We start from the raw sequence: 16,481 nt of genomic DNA on the forward strand, positions 1-16,481 counted from the left end.
TATACTCAGGCAAAAAGAATTTGACCTTTTTCACAATATTCTTTTTTTAGATGTACTTGCACCACATTCTGTCATCATGTGAGGCCACAGAAACATTTAGAATCTGTCGAAAACAGATTCATAAATGAGAGCCACTTTATGAGCTCAAAATTGAAATATTTTTTCCCCAGACGTCCTGGAGAAAAAAAAATACTGCTATCCATACTTAATGAGAGAATTTAGGTTAAATTCTCCCTAACCCTAAACCCTAACCCCTCAATTTTGAGTTAATTGTTAATGTAAAACTGTTAAAATAAAAATGTATTTGGTACAAGGGACCAATTAGCGCTCTGTATGCCCCCAGCTTGTCTGGCTTCTGCTACATTTTTTTGGGATTTATCCCTTTTGGATTTAGTTTTTTTATTTTTATTTCCTTTGGTCAACTATTGACTTTCACCTGCTTGGCTCCTCACTGCATTTGGATCCTGCAATTCATTTTATTACATTTTTGTCTAACACTCTTAAGAATGGAAGAGTTACTTTTTTATTCATACACATAATTTCTTAAGTTATTTTTTGTACCTAATTTATTGGTTTCTTTTCATTTGTGTATAAATTTGGTAGGACTTCCAAAAGTTTGAAAAGCAAACACCACATTGTAGGTCAGAAACAGGAACACATGTTAAATCATTAAACATAAATAAATTATACATGAATTTCTTTTTCTTTTTTATTTCAAAACAGAATTAAAATAAGTCTATAACATAAAACATCTTTGTAGCTCTGCCAGTCGTAAATGAACACAATGTGTTTCGTCTCGTCAGCAGCCAGACCTTTCATGAAGTTTCAGGTATTTTTGAGACTAAAGTTTCTAAGTTAAGTAAACCTCTTGTTGCTATCCTTTGAAATTGTTTTTTCATCTTCTGCCAATAAAAACATGTCGACTGGCATCATCACGTTATTAAGTAAAATGAGTTACTGCTTTAATAAGACCCTTTCAACATGTAGCATTGTCCAGCGTGACCCCGCCTCTCGCCCGGAAGACAGCTGGAGATAGGCACCAGCAACCCTCTCGGGCCCATTAGGGACAAGGGTGTATAGAAAATGGATGGATGGATGGATTATATTGCAGGCTCTCTTATTTGGCTTTCTTTATTTCTTTTCCATTTTATCACATTTCGCTTGATTTCTGACATGGAACTTAACATGGCAATCAGAGGCCTCTGATTGTAACAAATCATGAAATGAACTAAAAATGATATTCTTTCCTGTTTGTCTGTGTAAATATTTAAGATTATTCATTAACATTTTCAGGCAATTCTCAGAGTGTCAGTGTCTTATCAAGATCTACCAATGTTTAAGTAGGTACAACTCATAAAATGTATATGGATTTTCGAAAGACTGTTACAAAACCTTTCCACATACAAACGCCATAAACGGGCGATATATAAATGACTTGATATGCTGCCATTAAGGAGCGTGTAGTAAAAATGTCAGGCTTTTCGCATAGCAAACTGATTTTGTCATTTAATTATAATAAATACATCAGAAATTCTACTTTTTGGCAGACTTAACACATAACAGTATATCTTCTTCTAAATAATTTACTCCCATTTAAAAAGGTCGATGGTGAAATTGGGAAAGTTAAATATGATACAGAGATGATAAAGACCACCATTAGTGACCCCTCTAGAAAACATAACCCGTACAAAGGTTTTCTGTATCCAAATTACCTGAGCAATTATATATTTACACACAGATCTTTCACAATATTGTTCAAACAAAGAAAGTAGGGTGCACATGATGTTAGCTTTTAGCCTCTTAGTCAGAACATGATTAAAAAGCCACTGTATGCGAATTGAATGGTGATTTCACAATTTTTACAGTGACTTCAATTGTGTTCTGATATAATGTCTTTCAATTAGGCAGTTACTTGGGCATACAGTATTGCCTTGGTTGTGGGTGGAAAGTAAAATTCTTTAGAACACATTCAGAAATGTTGTTTTAGAGTCTACACCGGCAGGATTCCTGGCAGTGCATCGGTAAACACCAGAATCACGTTGGGTTGGATTCTGAATGATTAGGGAACCTTGTGGATGGAGATACTTGTTTCCAAAAAGGCGTGGCTGTGCACTTACAACCAGGCGGGTTTTATCAGGTGTTTCCCAAGCCACCTCTACTTTAGGGAGCCCAGTGGCGACACAGTTCAGCTGAACAGCAACTCCATTTTTGGCGTAAGTCACAGAGGGAGGGCCACTGGTAATCCTGGGTTGGTTTGCAATGATATTTACTGAGACTGAAAGCAAAGAGCTGCCATATTCATTGGCAGCTCTGCAAACATAGGATCCTCTATCATAAACTGATGCTTGTCGAATGACAATTGTCCCATTACGCAATATCAAATAGCGTCCAGCTTTCTGCAGCCTGTTGAGAACAACCCCACTGGGCAGAGTCCATGTAAGTCTGAATGGCTCACCAGTTGTTTGACAATGAAGGAAAAGTGTTTCACCATCCAGGATGCTGACAGGAGAGATGTATCGGTTCAGAATCCGTGGCTTCTTTCCTGGGGACAGGGTGACTGTACTCTCAAAAATCCCAGCAGAGTTATGCCCCACACAGTGGTACATACCAGCATCAGCAACAGATGGATTGTTGATGATCAAAGACCCATCAAGTTGGTGAAAAAACTTTGAAATTCGAGCACCGGCTTGCAGAGGAGTCCCGCTGGGTAAGGTCCACATTATATCTGTTAACTCCAAGCCATCAATTGAGCAATTTAGAGTCACTGTATTCCCCACTTTTAGGGAAAAGCTTTCTCTTTGGGGAGCATCAATTTGTGGACTTCCAACCATTTCTTTGACATCCAAGTTGACCAACATTCTAACCTCCCCTCCTTCATTACGAGCCACACACACCATCTGTCCTGAGTCGGTCTTCTTAGCTGATTGTATTTCCAAAGTACCATTCTGATGAACTGTCATATGATTACTGTAGTATGGAGCAGGAAGTATTAGATTTCCTGGGAGGATCCACATGATTTGAGGTGATGGGGTTCCCTCGGTCACACAATCCAACAATTTCCGTTCTCCCTGAACTGCAGTAACTTTGATGGTGTTTGAAGTTCCTCTTAAGCCATTGATAACTAGAGGAGTTCCCAAAATCTCCATTCTGATAACTTTATTGTCTTGGCCAACACTGTTCCTCGCCATACAGGTGTAATTACCTCCATCAGCTTGCTGAACATTTTGAACAACCAGTGTTCCATCTTTAAGCACCTTGTATCTGTCTATTGCATTTGAAATTGGTCTATTTTTGGGAGACATCCAAGTGACAACGGGTACTGGGTCACCTTTAGCATTGCACTGCAGTGTTACTGTCTCACCGTAGAGCACTCTGATAGTCTTTTGATTTTTATCCTGGATTTGTGGTGAGGATGTACCACCTTTCACTTTGACTCTCACCTTCATCTCATCTCTGCCAAGTTGGTTCTGTGCATAGCAAGTGTAATCACCTTCTTCTGGCTGGCCAACATCGTTAAAGTACAGCGTCCCATTGTCAAACACCACGTACCTACAGAATATTTGAGAAGAGGGGGATGAATGTTACACTTTGATGACAAAATTTGTCAGTTGAAAATAGACTTCATTCATGAACCAAATTACTTGTAATTAGCATTACTTATTTAGCATTTGAATGTGGTTTAGCAAAGCAAAGATAGGCAAATCAGGAACTTCCCTTGAGCTAAAGAATAATGACTCCAACCTGCGACTGCGTCCCACATGGACTCCTGCTTTCTGCTTTATTGGGTTGACCATGGTCCCATCTGGTAGTGCCCAGCTAATCTCTGGGCTGGGGAGGCCAGATGCCACACAGTCCACCTTCAGGCCTTGGCCTTGCACCACCTCCTGACTGGATTTCTGAAGTTTCTGCTCAATTGTTGCTGGTTTGGTCAAGACATTGACCCGCAGTTGAACGTAGTCGTCACCCATCTTGTTACGGGCTACACACAGGTAGTCACCTCCATCCTTGTCAGTCACAGAATGAATGCTTATGCTGCCATTAAGGAATACTTTGATCCTAGACTCAAAGCTGCACAAAAATTAAATGGTACCATTAAAACAACCTTCAATATTCAGGACATTAAGAGTTGCTATGATAATAACTGTGAAGAACTTGTCCTTTACGTTTACCCACCTGTACTGATTATCCACTAGCTTCTTAGAGGGCGTCCTCCAGATGATTCGAGGCTCCGGTTCACCTGTTGCTACACAGTTGAGAAGTAGCTTACTTCCATAGATTACATCTGTTCTCTGGGGAGATGAAAATGTAATTGTGGCTTTGGCAGACAACAGTTTTCTTCTGACACTTAGCATCACAGTCCTGCTGCTTGAGGCTACTCCGTTACTGGCTTTGCATACATATCTCCCAGAATTCTTGAGGTCCAATCTCTGTATGTGGAGTGTCCCATTTGGAAAGACAGTAAGGTTCTCTCTAGTAATTAGTCGGGAAGGAGTGATCTGTGTGCCATCAGGAGTGATCCAACTCATAATTGCCTGAGAGGCTCTTGTGGCAGTGCAGTCAATATAAGCAGCACTGCCTTCTGGAAAAGTCATGTTCTCATCTAGTCTCTGCCGAATCAAAGAGGGCATTGCAGAGACATGAAGATGCACTGACACAGTATCAGCACCAGCTGCACTGCTGCCAGTGCACCTGTAAATTCCACTGTCAGTCAAACTAGCCTGGCTGATATGAAGAGTTCCACTATCATCTACAGCCACCTGCCACTGAGATGGCACAGAAGGTGAGGTCGTCATCAGCTGGATTGAGTTAGGGAGGACCCACTTAACCTGAGGCGCAGGATCCCCTTCAACTTTGCATTCCAGTTCAACCTTGCTTCCTTCATAGACATGCATGTCTCGCTCTCGAGGTTGAAGGACCCGTGGATGATGAGACATGACTATAAGGTTAGCCATCATTTTGTCTGTACCATACTTGTTCTGAACGGTGCACACATACTGGCCCTCATCGGTTAGCTGTGAGTTTCTTATGATTAAAGTGCCATTATTGAGGACCTCAAACCTCTGCACCTTCATGTTCCTGGTGATACTCGCTCCTACACAAACAGAAGAACACAATCGTTTAGCATTAATTATCCAGGAACGTTTTTACATTTTGTCACATTATAATCTCAAATTTAAATTTTTTTTTGTTCGACCAACCAAAAGTAAAATACTCTTGCACATATATCTTAGACAGCTAAAGCTCAGTTTAGATCGGATGGAGAGTGGCTGTAAACATCAATTTTCAAGTATTTCCACAGGTTCTCTGGTGGATTTAGATCTGGACTTTGACTAGGCATTCTAACATATCCCTGCTGAAGAAAAGCCCCTTCACATTATGAAGCTGTTACCACTATGCTTCACAGTAACGATGGTGTTGATGTGCAGTGTTAGCTTTCTACCATACATTGTATTTTACATTTAATCTGAAACAAGCTACAAAGTAGACTTCTCCTGTCTTTCTTTTAATTATGATTTTTGTTTTTAGCCTTGATTTTGCATGTAAGCTAAAAAAAATAAATGCTGAATTTCACCTGATCTGAACATTTTCTTCAGGTCTGATTAGTATCAGAATTTGCTTGTGGAACAAAAGCGATACCAAGTGTGATACCATTAGCATGATGCAAGGAAAAAAATGAGTTTACCACACACATGTATCTAAATCCATTTTCTATGAGTTAAGTTGCTGTAAATAAAGCTACTTTCTCTGAAATGTTCTGTAGAGAATGGAATATTTTGGATCATGTCACTTTCGATTTAAATATCTTGCAGCCACCTAGACATTTTGAAACACTTGGTAAGGGCTTGGACCCAACTCACTGCTTCTTTGACTAAAAGACAAAGTGACAAAGTGCACCATGAACCAGTTAGCAATCCATTACAGTCCAGTTTGGTAAACGTATTTTGATGTTTACTGAGACATTTTATGTGAATTTAATGCATGTAAATGGACTGAACTTATATAGCGCTTTTCCAGTCATTTTGACCACTCAAAGCGCTTTACACTAGAGTCACATTCACCCATTCACAGTCACAAACACACACGATACGCAGATCGGTAGGCAATTTGCGGTTAAGTGCCTTTCCCAGAGGCACATCGACATGTGGCAGTAGGAAGCTGGAATTGAACCTACAACCTTCCGATTGCAAGACCTACTCTACCATAGAGCCACAGTCGCCCACAATGCTGGTGAAAAGAGCAGATTCTTAACTTTTATTTGACAATCTGCCTATCCAAATTGGTGGAAAGGTCCAAATATTTATGGATCACATGGATCATAACTGCATCACAATGGCCACACCTACACACTCCCACTCACTCCCATGGTCAGTTTGTCCAACTATACACACATTGTTCAGTAAGCTGACTGTGCCTACTTCTGCCAGACTACACACACCAACCCACAAGGCCTAAGTGATCTGCTCCTGACATCCAGGTGCCACTCCTCTTATCTGTCCATGTACTGATGTTCTGGAGAAATTTCTGCTTTTAACATTGAAACGACACATTGAAAAGCTGGTGTTTGAGCCTGAGATCATTTACATGGTTTAGCATTTAGTTCCAGGGTCACTGGAAGAAATAGTAAGCCTGTTCAAAGGAAAAAAATTAGGAATGAAGAGTCAGGAGGGAATTGTGTGTGGAAAGGCACAGGGTGAGGTAGAGAATATCTTGCTATGATGGAGACAAGAAATATTATGCTCTTAAAGCTTTGAGTTTATGTCAGTGGTTTAAAACCATTACCACAGACTTTATCTCAGCTGTTTTATCCATTAAAAACAGTTAAAATTCTTCTTGAAGAGGCCCTCTGTAAGAAATAGCTTGGATGTTTCACATTTGAAATTTGCACTTAGTTATCTGATTTTTGAGAGTTTCATGTTAAGTTTCATCTGTGAATTTCCACCAGGCAGTCAAAGAAATGGTTCTTCTCTGATCTAAAGAGGTTCCAGACAAAAGAGAGACAAACTCACTGACAAGTCAGTTTCTAAGTTTTGGGACTCTCAAGAAGCACAGTGAGGAACTTTATAAGCAAATGGGGAGAACATGGCACAGTGTGTAAAATAACTGAGCTTTCTCTCTAATGCAACATCAAGCCTTCCAAAATTACTCAAGACCTCATCAGTGACTCATCTGGCAGGTCTCAGGAGAACCCAACGTCTAAAGGTCTGCAGCCCTCAGTGTCTCAAATAGCGTGAAATAAAAGAAGATAATGAGTTTATATTCCAGAACCACAGCTGGCATATTATAATTATGAATTGATTTTAAATGCATTAGAGACCAACCTCAGTTATTCACAAGTTGCAAACCAAATTGTTTGTCATGGGTGCATGTAAACTTCTGAGCTATTCTGTGCACGACTTGAACTAAAAGCAAGATAAGTTGCCAGTATGCATGATATACTTTCTGAAATAGACAGAATCGCTACAGGATACAACATACTCTAGGATGAAAAAGAAAAAGTTTTTATGAATCTCATCTGAAGCCTGTAAGGGTTCATCATGCATAACAGGATAATACTGAATTAACGTCCAACAGATCCAAATGTGTGCAAACCGGATTTGACATTCAAACAAATGATATATTTGTAGGTGTGTTTTAATGGGTATTTAATCCACTTAAATATTCCAGTAGAACCTCCTGACCCAGACAGCTGTATGCTTTGAAGAGTCTGAATGTTTCATCTGTATCCTTCACATAAGAAAATACATGTTGAGAGATGATTACCCTTTCCCTCATGAAAGTTTTTCCACCACCGTTTTCAGTTCTCGCCTGTCATGCACTGAAATTATGATGTCAGTGTAGTTATTTACTTTCAAAGCTTGTTAATGTAACTACACAGCAGTCACATTCTAACCAAAGAAAGCAGATATTTACATATTATATAAAAAGAGGCACCACCCTCTCTGCTCTCTGTCTGAAATTAAAACAGATCGAACTTTAAGTTTCAGAAATTTACATACACTATTATTGGTGCTGAAGCTGGTGAAAGAGTGAAATTATCCTTGAATTGAGTCCTGTAGCAACATGGGCTGAAACGCCACTCAGAGCTGCAGATATCGTTATTCTAATTACAACATAAACACAAAAAACACTAAACTGTACTATGCAATTTTGATTTAGTTTCTAGTGCAAATATCTTAGTACACTTCACAAAACTTGAAATAAAAAAAACAAACTTACAAACTAACTTACAAGTAACTTTTCAGCAAGACAGGGAGCTTTTTTAAGTCAATATGTCCTTAAAATTGAAGAGAGAATACTTGTTCCATTAGCTGATTGTTCCATTTATAACAAGACATTTTTACTGTAGTACTTTTTCATCAATATTAAGGAATTGTTGACTTGAAAAAGCGCCTGTGTCTTGTTGAAAAGTTTCTTGCAAGTTAGTTTTGTCTTATTTCAAGTGCACTAAATCATTTGCACAAGAAACCAGACCAAAAATACTTGGTAAGGTTTTAATGTTTTGTGAATACATTTTTCAGATGTTCTCTCATAAAAACCTGAATTACAGAATACATGTTCTCTGGTTTGACTAAACTAAAATTGTTCCCATTGTCACAGTCTTGAATGTGAAGTATAGGGGTGGCAGCATCAGGTCGTGCATGTGTGTGAATGTGTGTTTGAAGAAAGTGATAAAAAAAAATCTCTTCTCATTCTAGAATTAACAAATAGAAACAATTTTGGTAATCATGACTGATGAAAACCAGAAATATATTCCCAGTTTTAATGTCAAATAATGAGAAAACATGGTTGTGTTGTAAATGTTCGCTCCAGCAGCATGTGGAATCCTGCTGTATAATTGTATTAAATCTTTTCTTTAAGAACCTGCAGAAAAAAAATTACCCGCACAGAAAACTGAGTTTTTAGATCAAGTCTTACATACCGTTGGAAACTTTTGTCCAAGACAAGAAAGGCATGGGCTGACCTAAAGTCTCACATGGAAGCTTGGCATCTTTTTCTACTTTGACAGTAATGGTCCGAGAATGGGTAGTTTTTATCCTTGGCTTCCCTCTTTCAACAGACCCATGCTCAGTTAGGTGCTGCGTGGACACATCCAGAGTTACTGGTGACAGTGTCTTTTGGGATGGGATCACTGTGGGTACTGGTATAGATGTGGAAGCCTGAGAGGTTGGAATTGTATTTATTGGTTTGTGATTTGGAGGAAATGTTGTAGGATGAAAGTTAAATGATCTTCTTAGGACAGATGTGGTAGAGATGGGTTTTATTTGTTGATCCTGGCTGGAACTGACTGTGACTGTGGCATTTTGAGGGATGGATGTTGGTAAAGACATTAGAAGAGGTACTAAAGGAGAAAGTCTGGGTTTTGAGGGATAGGGAGTCTCTCCGGATGGTTTAACATAATATGGGAACATTGAGGTAGCTGAGGCATGTGTTGTTTTTACACTACTCGTATGTGTAGAATCAGTTTCAGCATTCAGAGGTTTCTTCTCATTTTCTTCACTCTTTAAATCTTCTAATGGTGTTAGTCTCTCTGTGGTGACCTCAAAAAGCATCCTTGGAGTTGAAAGTGATCCATTGGACGTTTCTCCAGAGACTGTCTTGTTTCCCTGGATGGGTGAAGCAGTTTGGGTAAAATAGGAAGGCTGTACTGAAGAATCCATTCCAGTCTTCTCCCAATGTATTTTTTCAACTTCCTCAGTAAAAGTCTCCTGATGGACAAATTGCTGATTCTTGTTGTCTGTTGGCAATTTTGTCATACTTTGTAAACCCCATGAGGGACTTTCAGAGTGCAGCAGAGGGGCCGATTCTGTTGTAAAACTTCTTTCATGCCAGTTCTCAAAATGCTCAGCAGGTGGAGGAGGACTGTCTGCAAACCTCTGCTGAGGGACTGATGGGAGAATCTCTGAAATCGCTGTAGGATATGCACTGTCTGAGATTTCCACAGTGCTGTGAGGAGTAGTATTTCCATGAGTTAAGCCTGGAGAAATGCTTGGAAATGATGGTGCAGCTGCAGTGCTTTGCCATGATTTGTTTTGGCTGTCCTTTGTTCCTAAAGAAGAGGTTGGTAGTGAGGAAGGCTCTTTGATTACCTCGTGGTTCTGCCCGAAGACTGTGCTTTCTTTATGAGTCAGTCTGTCTGATGACGCCACTTGGCTCATTGTGAATGGAACAGAGGTATATAAACGAACTGCAATTCCTGATCTTTCTGTGTTTAACAATTTAGAGGCAGAGGTCTTGGCTGTAGGTAGGGGAGTATTTACAGGTGCGGTGGTGATGAAGCTGCCAAGTGTTTTGAGCTTTTGTTTCTTTCTGTCTGGCCGTCTCCTCTGGCCACCGTTCCTCCTCTGAGAGTTGACTTTCCGAAGGCGTGACTTTGGCCGTCTTGTAGAGTGCACCCTTCTTTTTCCAGGGAGCTCTAAGGTAGTCGGTGGAGACCCGGTTGTGACAACAACTTCAGAATGCAAATCATTGAGTGTTGTGTCCTTTGGATGAGACTGAAACTGTGACAGAGTTGAAGTCTCACTCAAATAGTTTCCACTTCCTTCTTGACTTGCTGCAGAGTGATTTGGGTTGGCTGAAGGAGTAATTTGACTTTCCATAAAGAAGGCTTCTCTGTGATTTATGGAGTTAGTGACATCATTTGGTCTGTTCCTACTCTCACTGCTCTGCAGCCCCTCAGACAGATCAGCTGTTTGGATCTTATCGGCAGTAATACTTGTGCTCAGGTTCTCTGGAAAAGAAAATGTGCTGCTGGTTGCAGTGCGTGCACTGGGCAGCCTGACAGTAATAGCGTGCGGTGGAACAGATGTGGTCTGGGGGAGGAAAAACCCACTGCTTGAACTTGTAATTAGGTTCAACTCTCTGTCATGGGTTGTGTGCTGTGCAGTATATACAATTTCTGTTGAATGGGTTTCTATAGTAACTAATCTGCTGTTAGGAGTTGCATCTTGTTCAGTGATGCTTTCAGGTGTCACAGGTGTATCTTGACCATGAGTACTGTATTCTGTAGGTTTTTCAGGGCTCTGACGTATGGAATGATGCTGACCCACTTGCTCATGTACAGTCACACCATCTGATGGCTCATCAGAAGTTTCCCATGACTGTGTCGTCATCTCTGTTGCTTTCATCTTTGTTGGGAAAGAAACAGGAGGCGAGGTCACAGTATTCCTGTCCCTGATCTTAGCTAAAATGTCTGCCCATTTCTCTGGGTCAATTTTACTTTTAGAAAGATTAATCCTCCTCCTATTCTCTGCTAAACCTTTCAGGTTTCCATTGTGAGACCCTGTTGGTTTCCGGAGCACAGGCTGTCGCTGCCAGGTGCTCCTAGATGGATGAACACCTCTTCTTCCTGGGACTAAACGTCTAACACTACTGATGCGGTGGCGTATAGGAGACCCGTCATTGTCACCTGATGTTTCTTCTGGATTCTCTGTAGGGACTTTTATTTGAGTGTTCACCCCTGAGGCTGACTGAGGCCTTGCTGTAAACTTGCGTATTGGTCTAATTAGACCATTGCGCCTCACTATACTAACTTTTTTCACTAGTGTGTCTACACCATGTTGATTGATTGCTACACATTTGTAATAACCACTATCTGATATCTGAGTCTTTGGGATTTGAAGAGTACCATTCAAAGTCACCAGTGCTTTGGAATAATTAGCTTGGAAATGAATTATTCTGTTGTTTGGTAGAATCCAGTTTATTTCAGCATCAGGAGAACTGGACGCTGTACAGTCCAGAGAAATGGAGTTTCCTGCAAATTCCTCTATTGATGTAATTGATGTGTCCTCCCCTGAGGGAGGACTAGAGGATTCCTGGACAGTTAGATAGAAGGAAAGCACAGCAAAATCTCCTTGAACCTTGGCTATGCAGTAGTAAGCTCCAGTATCTCTGTGAGTTACTGCTTTAATTTTCAACCTTCCATCTCTGGAAACCAAAACGCTGTTTTCAGGACTCCTAAATGGCCTGTCCAGTTTGGAACTGTCTGGCAGCATCCACTGAATTACTGGCGGGTCAGAACTGTGCACGTTACAGGCCATTTCATTTGAACTTCCAAGGATGACAGTCATAGCTTTCTGTGTTCTGTTTGTTGATTCGATCATGACCCAGTTCCTCCTGAGTCTTTGCTGAAGCTCGATGTCCACTGTCTCTGAGAGGTTTGTCCTCAGAATTAACTTTACCATGCTGATTGATGACTGAGGCCGGTTCAGTTGTAGTTCTATGGATGGTTGCATCAGCCATGCAGGCTGGGCCGACACTTTGGCTTTAAGACCTGTGTAGTAGTGGGCATCCTGCACAGTGTCCTGGTTATATTCTGGGTACGGATCTTGGCTTGGAGAGGCTCCTTGTTTTAAATGGGCTGGAACATTGCTGTAGTATGCAATCAGTCTCCACAGCTGCTCGTATTTTTCTCTGTCAACAGAACATTGAAGGTCTACTGAGAAGGTAATGTTTGCCACCAGCTGAAGCTGGTTGACCTGCTCCCAGCTTACCTTGGCAGGTTCTTTTAGCTTGTGAGCACTGCACTTCAGATCTAACTCATTCCCATGCTCATCAGAGAGGCCAAGGGATATGTTACCAATGGGCTCCTTAAAGTCCTCTGAGGTCAATGTCTCACTTTCAGAATCTTCTAGTGATGTAGTTTTATGAAGGAAACTGATGACTGGGCTATTGCAAACCAGAGGATGAGCAGCTTGGAGTTCCTTCTCCTTCACTTGTATGGGAGAAGAACACACTGGACACAGCTGGCCACTTGGAAGGGCTCTGTCCTTTTTACATTTTAGAACCCCTGCAGCAGAAAAAAACATAACAGAGTCAACGTAGGACTTATAAAAACAATAAGAATAAAGGTGCATTCACAGCAGCCCTGTTTAATTGAACTCTATTTCGTTTCCCTATAAAACGTGGTTTGCTAATGAATGTGCATTCAACTCTCATGCAAACCAAAGAAGCTAAGTCTGGTTCACCTACAAATCTACACGTCATTCTTTAGGTCTGCAGTTTGAATGTGAACACCAAGCAGACCAGAGATTGTGCCAAAAGAAGGAAGCAAACTTAGTGCATGGCATTGTGGTTAAAGACAACAAAAATAAACACGAGTTTAGAGCTCACAGGACAAATGGTTTGTGTTTTTTTTTTTTACCAAAAGCAACAGGAGAAATCCAACAAACACTAAAATCTGACACCACTCCATTTTGTTTACATTTTGCGAAGGAGGAAGTTGTGCTCAGTGTCTTCAGAGTTTCTATATTGTTTCCTTCAGTAGTTCTTGGTGGAGCGCCTCCACAGGTGAGGGTGTGATTAGGGCCTTCAAGGGGTTTGGATTGTTTGACACAGTGCAGTGTGAAAAAGTGAACCACACAAGATGAAAATGTAACAAGTGTTACAATTTTAGTCCCCAATCAAACAGAGTCTACTGGACATAACCCTAACCCTAAGAGTAAAAACAATAATTATAATCTGACCTGGTGAAGTTTTTTCCCAGTCATGCAACCAACTCATCCTGCAGTCACAGGTCCAAGGGTTCCCATGGAGATACAGGTTCTCAAGCTGTGGCATAGTCTCCACCAGCTGGAAGGGGAGGGATGTGAGTGCATTGTCAGATAGGTAGAGGTGTCGCAGGGTAGAGATGTAGAACTGGCCCATCAGAGTGAAGGTGGTGAAGGTGGCAGGATGCAGTTGTTGAAGCTGGTTTCCCTCCAGCTGCAGGAAGCGTAAGGAAGTGAGTCCCTGGAAGGCGTCTGGATGGATGAGTTCTATCTGGTTGTGATCCAAGTGCAACCTGGCCACAGACCACAGCCCCTGGAGAGTGTGCCTGTTGATTTCCTTCAGCTTGTTGTAGCTCATCTTCAGCATCTGAACCAGTAAATATGACAGAAAAGTTCCAATATTAACCAGATTGTCAAGACAATTACATGCAAATTAAAACTAGAACCTGAATAATTTATGAGAGTGTGATAAAAATATTTTTAATCTTATGTTTCAGAAATACTTTATTCAACATTAACTCAACATAAATAATAATAATACATGGGAAAGTATTGGACACATCAGTGTTTTTCCTCAGCTAAAATATTTTAATGGCACCACTGAAGTAAAATTCAGACCATCTGTCTGTTAAAATGCAGCTAGTTCACATGTATGAAGGAATCAATGTGGTTTAGTCCACAAACCAAGTTATGAGTAAAACATATAAATAATACAGGAAGTCAGTACGAAGGAAATTCTGTAATCATTCCAGGCCTCAGATCAGTTGGTTTAATATGAACTGATGGTTTTTCAGAAACTGAATAATGGTTGGTAAAGGAAAAACATCAGTTTTCTGTTTGTTCTTTTAATTCAGTTATTAAAACTGAAGTTCTGTTCTAAATGTAACTTCACTGCTTACTTTTTGGGGCGACTGTGGCTAAGAGACAGAAAAGTCATTTTGTAATCAGAATGATGTGACTGTGGGAAAGGCACTCAACCCAAAGTACCACGATCAGCGTATTGGTGTTTGAATGAGTGAATGCCTCTGTTTTATAAAGTGGTAAATACTGGAAACACTGTGACTTCTACCCATTTATTTTTTTACAACATAGGAAGTCTTGCATAAGCACTGCTGATACTTTGTGTGAAGCCAGTACTGTTGAAATGAAAATTTTCTTAAAATTAAGAATTTGAAAAGTTTGAAATACATTTCTATTTAGCACCTTTGAGTCAATACTTGATATAATCCCACAAATGTTTTCAGAATTTTAAATTATCATCATCTGGAAATTATTTGACAACAATAAATCAAAATTCTTATTTCAAAAACAAATTTATTATGATAAATGTTCAATACAATACATGCCCATGTCTGTTGATTGATTGATTGATTGATTGATTGATTGATTGATTGATTGATTGATTGATTGATTGATTGATTGATTGATTGATTGATTGATTGATTGATTGATTGATTGATTGATTGATTGATTGATTGATGTACCTGAAGTGATGCCAGGTCCCTGAACGCTCCATCAGGCAGAGAGTGAATGTTGTTCCCATGAACCATCAGCAGCTCCAGCTTTCCCAGCCCAGACAGTGAAGTGTCACTTATTTTATAAATGCTGTTGAACCTGAAACAACACAACCTGTGAGGGTTGAACAAACCTGCACTGGAAACATCAACCTGAACACACTCTTACTACATCCTGGTGATGCCAAGGATGGAAAAAAACCACTGACCCCAAGTTTATGCGCTTCACGTGCTTTGGTACCGCTGCTGGGACGGTGAGGAGGGAGCGGAATGTGCAGTGGAGCTCAGCAGGCTGAGGGCAGGAGCAGGGCCGGGGACAGGGAGCGGACTCCACAGGGGACAGGAGCACCAGCAGAGTCTGGAGGACCCACAGGGTGGAGCGCTCCATCTTCATCCAGAGAGACTGACACAGCAGCTGCTTGGAGGGCCCGACTACAACAACCACAATGTTGGAAAGTCTGTGATCTGCTTGTTTCAACTGACCTCCTCTTTAATTTACAGACTGAATTCACATCATAAAACATGTTGCAATGAAAGTGAAGATGGTGTCTCTTCTGTCACAATGTGAAAAAATGCAAATTGTTGCTTAAACCTAAGGGCAACTCATTGTTGCAATATCAAGTTGCTCTTACCTTAATGTACTGAAAACCTTTCTGCAGGAAGCTCCTCATGTCCCATTTTGTCATGTGTGAACACAAAGCTAAAGATCACAAACTGATAAAGAGACAAGCTGGAGTCACAGACTGGAACTGGAAGTTTAAGAAAAAAAAAGGAAACAAAAAGATGGTGTTAGGTCCAAGCAGCAGAGAGCTGTCCTCACTCCCAGTCTGAAGCGAGTGAAGGAGCAGCTGCAGAGCGATCGCTGGAGACGCAGCGGGAGGAGCAAGGAAAGTCTGAAAGGAGGGCAGAAGATTTGCTTCCACAGCCAGGCATACTGCTGCTGAGGCAGAAATGCAGCTGGAGTGTTGCTCAGATAACTTTGATTAGAATGACAAAGACTGACTTCAGCAGCTGAATACAGACCGGCTGAGAGGAATAATGCAGCAGGAACAATATGTTTCAATGAGAAGGAATAAAACTGGCCTTCTGCTATGATTCTTCTCCCTTTGTTTCCCTGTTTGTCTGTCAGGCCTCAAGATCTGAATCAGCCACCAAATACTTAATGGTGTGATTCAGAGCAGAGCAAAAACTGCTACTAGTGCAAAGTCAGTAAATGAAAAACAAAGTCTTTCCTCTTTTAAGTGTGTCACATTTGACACTTAAATGGACACATTTCAAGTGTGCATTTCTGCAATCCCTTTAAATTCTCTGGTGATTTAAAGGGATTGCAGGATGTTCTGCATACAGGTTACAGCAATAGAGTCTCCATTAAGTCTAATGATGCATTCTCTTTCATTTCTGAAGTTTTTTCCAGTCGGAAGGTGAAGCTTGCTGAGCAGCTCTGAGTTTTGTGTCCAATATGGCTGCACAGAACGCAGCA

The 16,481-nt window shown here is 40.7% G+C and overlaps 1 protein-coding gene across 1 annotated transcript; it reads right to left on the bottom strand.

The window, feature by feature from the left end:
• Positions 1–563: 563 nt before the first annotated feature.
• mxra5a (matrix-remodelling associated 5a) lies at positions 564–15,821 on the bottom strand. Its single transcript, XM_044109318.1, has 8 exons — positions 15,634–15,821; positions 15,211–15,433; positions 14,972–15,101; positions 13,464–13,854; positions 8,921–12,787; positions 4,174–5,092; positions 3,742–4,068; positions 564–3,549 (listed from the first exon to the last, which is right to left on the bottom strand). Exons 2-8 carry the CDS (start codon positions 15,393–15,395, stop codon positions 1,959–1,961), a joined length of 7,410 nt encoding a protein of 2,469 aa, XP_043965253.1. The 5' UTR covers positions 15,396–15,433; positions 15,634–15,821; the 3' UTR covers positions 564–1,958.
• Positions 15,822–16,481: the final 660 nt, after the last annotated feature.

The sequence above is a fragment of the Gambusia affinis genome, linkage group LG24 (assembly GCF_019740435.1).
Source record: "Gambusia affinis linkage group LG24, SWU_Gaff_1.0, whole genome shotgun sequence".
Lineage (NCBI taxonomy): Eukaryota > Metazoa > Chordata > Actinopteri > Cyprinodontiformes > Poeciliidae > Gambusia > Gambusia affinis.